The sequence below is a fragment of the Pteropus alecto genome, unplaced genomic scaffold (genome assembly GCF_000325575.1).
Source record: "Pteropus alecto unplaced genomic scaffold, ASM32557v1 scaffold12, whole genome shotgun sequence".
Taxonomy (NCBI): domain Eukaryota; kingdom Metazoa; phylum Chordata; class Mammalia; order Chiroptera; family Pteropodidae; genus Pteropus; species Pteropus alecto.
In genome coordinates this window covers 2,883,622-2,888,639 of record NW_006432669.1, presented here as the reverse complement: position 1 = coordinate 2,888,639, position 5,018 = coordinate 2,883,622, and the positions used below count along the sequence as shown (strand labels likewise).

Here is a 5,018-nt window from a genome sequence, read left to right as displayed (position 1 = left end):
CTGTCACCATCAGCACTGCCAGGGAAAGGGGTGGACCTGCACTAGATGAGAAGGGCCTGGAGTCCCACATCAGAGCCCCATCATTCTTAAAGGCAGGAGGGGATGGGTCACCTTGGTACACCTCACCCCTGGTTGCCTTCCAGGCAGGCAAAGGCAGAGCAGAACAGTAGAGGGGTTCTAGAACCAAATGTTCAAGGCTCAGGCACCAAGCCGCGTAGCCTCAATGTGCCAGCAACACCCCAGCCTGTGCTGCTCTGTTTAAGGAAAGGACTGAGGAAGGAGGCTGCTATGGCCCAGCCCAGCTCATACCTGGGGGAGTGTCAGCATGTGTGTGGGAGAAGTAGGGGCTCTCAGGAAAGGAATGGCAGGAACAGAGAGAAGGACATGAGAGTAGAGGAGAGTTGCCAGGATGGGGCAGGGCTAGCAAAGAGGTGGGCCACCGCCACATTGGGGTTGCCCTGAGCAGGCTCAAACCACTTCTGCAGACACCGCCCACTGTTCCTGCGTGCAGGGCTTGCCTTGAAGGAGTTGCTCCAAATCTTCTCACACAGGTCAGCCGGGGTGGGAAAGTAATGGGGGAAAGGGTGGCAGGAGGCCCTTGCAGGACAGCGGCTCTTCCCTGTGGGGGATTAAGGCACAGAAATCTTACCTCCTACGACTCCCATCCTCACATCCCCATCATTTGCCTTGAGGTAGCCTAGGAAACTGGCACCTGTCCTCAGGTGGATGGCCTCTCATGCCCTAATTTTCCCCAGGCTCTGTCAAGTACTACTCACCCTGACTCCAGTCCCAGCTGCTATGCCAGTTGGATTTGCAAGTGTAGGATGTGTGGCAGTCTGTCCACCACTGCTCACAGTCCTCCTGGCATAGCGGTGCATTCAAAATTCGCTCTCTCTGCCCACTCGGATCCACCTGGGTACATGCACGGCCAGAGACAAAAACAAATAGCAGAAATTTGAAGACTGTCAATAGCTGCAATGGTACTCGTGTATCATATGAACATTCTCTTATGAAATCTGTAAGGATTATTTTACCAATGAGAACACTAAGGCTAAGAGGCTAAATAGTTTGTTCCAGGCTACATGGCTTCTGTTCCTACATACAGAAGATAGGATTCAAATAGTCTCTCATTCTACTGTTCTTATCTGACCAGTCTCCTCCTTGCCTCCCCTATCCCCAGAGGCAACTTCCTCCCCATCCCTTTCCCAGCAGAGACCTCTGACTCCATTCTTGTCCACAGAGGGACAGCATTTCCTGTTCCTGCTAGTATCCTGTAGCTCAGAGCATTGCACAGATGTGCCTCTCGCATCTCCAGCTTGGTCTTCCCACCTGCCGGATCCAAGGTCCCAGGTTTGGGGAGCACTCGTAGAAGCAGACAGCCTGGATGAAGTGCTTCTGACAGTCTGGCATCATCAATCCACAGTGAACCAGGCTGAAGTTGTAGAGCAAGGACACATCCAGGTGAGCTTCCCAGCTTGTGTTGGTTGTGCAGCAGGCATTGTCCCTCCAAGGGATGCACTGAAGGTAGAGGAAGAAGCAAAAGGTGGTGGCGGGGGTGGGGGGGGAGTTGGAGGTAAGAGGTAGAGGTTTGATGAGTGTCTAGGGCAGAAAGGTAAAGATGTCCCCTAGAATAAGATCTGAACAAGTGTAGTGTCTTTAGGCCAGCACCTCCCTATATAGAAGGAATGCTGATGATAATCTGTCAATATTCACACCTAAAGGGCACCTGTACACTGACCTCCCTGCTACAGGCTGCCACAGTCTAAGACTTCCAAGGTCTCAGCTTCTGAGGGGCAGCAGAGAAACCCCATGAGGCCCAGGGGAATGTGGGTTTGTACTGGGTCAGAGGGCACCATAGCTGAGAAGGGCTCAGTAAATGCCAGGTAAATGCTAGCTCTGCTCTTCCTCCCACATCCCTGTCAGTGGCCTTTAAGAGCTTGGGGAGGAGTCGCTTAAGTCATGTTTCCCCAGAGCCTATTGGTGGGAAGGCTAGAGAAGGAGGACCTTGTTTGTTTGAATCTATGCTGAACCAATGATGGGTCTCTGGGATCACCACTTGCCCCTGCTCCCCGAGTGGCCAGTGGCTCAGAAATAAGAACTTTGAATCACTCGGCAATTATGGTCTCAAAAGGTCATAGTGTCCTTCCAGTGGGCTTTTCCTAAATCCCAACCTAAGGAACCAAACAAGACAGGGTCGATGAGGGTTCAGAAACCATCTTGGCATTTTCGTCCCTTCCCTGATCTGCCAAAACAGCCCCACTCCCGCCCCTGGGCCAAGTCAAGCCTCTATACCTCCTCGTAGAGCTGGTCTTCTGGGCTGGGCTCTTGCTTGTGGGGCTTGGCCTTCATGCAGATATTGAGCAGCTCGTCCCCAGCCCAGATGGGCATGACCGTCCAGAACCCTAAAATGAACTGCCACCGCCATTCCATGGCTGACTGCGGAGAGGAGATCCACCTGCTCAAGTGACAGAGAAGACATCCTGCTCCACTCCCTCCACTATCCCCAGGGGTGACTAGGAGCTTCAGTGCTCCCTCCAGCGCCCATGATGCTTTGGCTTCTTCTAGGGCTTCTGTCTGAGGCAGCATCATAAAATGTAGTGGCAGGTAGAATAAACCTTAGAAGTCTGACACCTACCCCTAACAACTGTACAAATGCAGAAACTGAAGCCCAGAGAGGGGGAAGAGACCAGCATTAAGTTGAAGGTCAGGGTAGAATGATGACTACCTTCCCTGGCCCTTCTCTACTCAGAGGTGGTCTTTCTAATTCGGATCCTGGTAACTGAACAAATGCTCAGTAACCAGATTCTGTATGGAGCAAAGGGCATGGTGGGACTAGGTATTAATGGAATGCAAAAATACTGTTTTCGATTTGTGGTTGGTTGAATGCAATTCTTACCCCCTCAAATGCCAACCCTGACTCCAGCCTCTCTGAGGGGTCCATGCAGGGCCTGCATCTCCTCAAGCAGCTGCCCCCTCCCCTGTCTCTCTAGAGTAGTAGTTCTGCCTCTACCTGCCTCAACCCATCTCAAACCCAGCTGAGCACAAGGCTGGGCAGCTAGGCACCCAGTGGCCTTGCTGGCAACTCAGAGCCAAGAGCATGCTCTCAAATGTGAGAGCCTTCCACATCCAAAGCTGATTCCCGTTACAGGAATGAGGAGGCCAGCTTTTCTCTTGGTCTTTGTTGAGCACTATTTTTCCAACTGGGTAGTTCTGATAACAGGAGGGAATGGAAAGAGAGACCGAAGTGGGGGAAATGGCAGAAGAGCACCCTGTCTCAAGTTCCCGACAATTTAGGAAACAGGGCTCACTCAGCCTTTACCCACCCAGGAGCCCATGGACCCTCCTCCCCACCCCCAACCCAGTCCCTCAGGCCTTGCGGGAACTGGCTCTGGACCCATCACAGTGAAACTGAAAACCTCTGGCCTAGCCCAAGTTTAGAGCCTCAAACATCTAGTGATGGATACCCCAGCACCTTCTGAGTTCAAACTGAAGGCTGCCCTTTCTCGTCAGTATCAATTTCAAGCACAGACATAGAGTATTTTTAAAGAACCAGGTATGTCAGGTAAAAGCGGAATGATGCTATCCCTTCTCATGTTTTTTTCATACTTACTTTGAAAGGAAAAGCTACTCTCTCCCGCTTCCAGAGATTGTGAGGCTGAGACTTCTACAATCCGCCCATTTATTACCCACTCCAGTTCCTACTAGATCCAGGTGCAGATGTAAAACTCCAGGTGGCTCCAGTTAAATGGCTTCTTTCTTACCCAAGTGTAGGGCCCCCCTGTGGCTGGAGCCATGGGGTTTCTGAGAAACGGTTTAGCTTTCTCAGAAAAACAGAGACCCAATAGTGGGTGAGATCCTGGGCTCTTTAATCAGCTACTGAGTTCCTCTTAGCTCTGTTCCTTGCTAGCTGGAAGCCTTTGAGAAAATGACTTCAACTCTTTCAATTTCACTACCTATAAACGGGGCTGTTGTAATGGGATGGTTGGGAAAAAGAAATGAAAGTTCATGAAAATGACTTGTCATCATGCCCGGTGCAGAGTAAATCTTAATGGTTTTCATTCCTATCTTCTTATCCTCTGAAGCCTTTTTCTCTTTGGCCTGTTCCACAATTCTATTGTCCTTTCATCAGCATAGTTGCCTGGGATGAACTACCTGCGTTGTAACAGTGACGTTAGCTCTCAGCCCCCGAGAGTGAAGGTTCCTGCTGGAGAGCAGATCCAGCAGCACGAGATGAAGAGATAAAGTGGGGCCTTGGGGACCCAAGAACTTAAATGTATGACCAAAGCCGAAACAAACAAAACCAAAAGTCCCTCCACAACCTAAGTAACAGCCTCTCTTTGTATGCAGGGACAATCGTCTGTGAAATACAGCAGGTCATTGGTCGACATTTTGTTCAATGTTGTTCCATTATAATGCTGATGAGATGCTGTAGGAACTTAAGTCTTGCTTATACCAATTAGCCTGCAGAAAAATTGCTTCTGTTATAAGTTGTTTTTCTTAAAGTCATAGTTTCTAAGAACTGATGACGACATTACTGTATATGATCTGGCTTCTTCCAATGATTCCTAGAGTGAACACCCTTCCTGTTTCAACTGTGGGGAAACCGAGGCTCAGCTAGGGAGTGGCAGAGCTAGAATCTAAACTCAGTTAAACACAGTTCCATATCTGATCCATAAGGACCAGGTGAAGGGGAGACCTCCAAGATGTAAAGGTAGATGCTGTCTGGATCTCAAGCGGTCTGTTATTTAAAAAAAAAGGTAAAATGCTGTAATCACGTTTTGTGTTGGGAAGCATGTGTTGGCTTTATTCGAGAACACTGATGGTTACCAGCCCAGCCTTCCATGTCCCTGCCTTGAATGGAGTTAGGAGTTTCTATTTTAGGGTTCGATACCAGGTGGTAATGGCTTTCCTGCAGCTTGGCTCTCTTTCCACGAGCAACCACTTGGCAGGAGAAGAGTAGATGTCCTGTTCAAGTCCTCACAAATACAGCTGATCTTTGGACAATATGAGGGGAGAGG

The 5,018-nt window shown here is 49.8% G+C and overlaps 1 protein-coding gene across 1 annotated transcript; it reads right to left on the bottom strand.

Moving 5' to 3' along the window:
* Nucleotides 1–350: 350 nt before the first annotated feature.
* IZUMO1R (IZUMO1 receptor, JUNO) lies at nucleotides 351–2,388 on the bottom strand. Its single transcript, XM_006907535.2, has 4 exons — nucleotides 2,293–2,388; nucleotides 1,330–1,518; nucleotides 777–912; nucleotides 351–619 (listed from the first exon to the last, which is right to left on the bottom strand). The coding sequence occupies exons 1-4, from the start codon at nucleotides 2,386–2,388 to the stop codon at nucleotides 351–353; spliced, it is 690 nt and encodes a 229-aa protein (XP_006907597.2).
* Nucleotides 2,389–5,018: the final 2,630 nt, after the last annotated feature.

What these genes read in the sequence shown, in the direction of transcription:
- IZUMO1R (XM_006907535.2), bottom strand. Translation starts at nt 2,388, where the DNA reads ATGCCCATCTGGGCTGGGGACGAGCTGCTCAATATCTGCATGAAGGCC. An exon ending in TGGGACCTTGGATCCGGCAG is followed by an intron (nt 913 to 1,329) that starts GTGGGAAGACCA and finishes GCATGTACCCAG; the next exon opens with GTGGATCCGAGTGGGCAGAG. An exon ending in CAGCTGGGACTGGAGTCAGG is followed by an intron (nt 620 to 776) that starts GTGAGTAGTACT and finishes AATCCCCCACAG; the next exon opens with GGAAGAGCCGCTGTCCTGCA.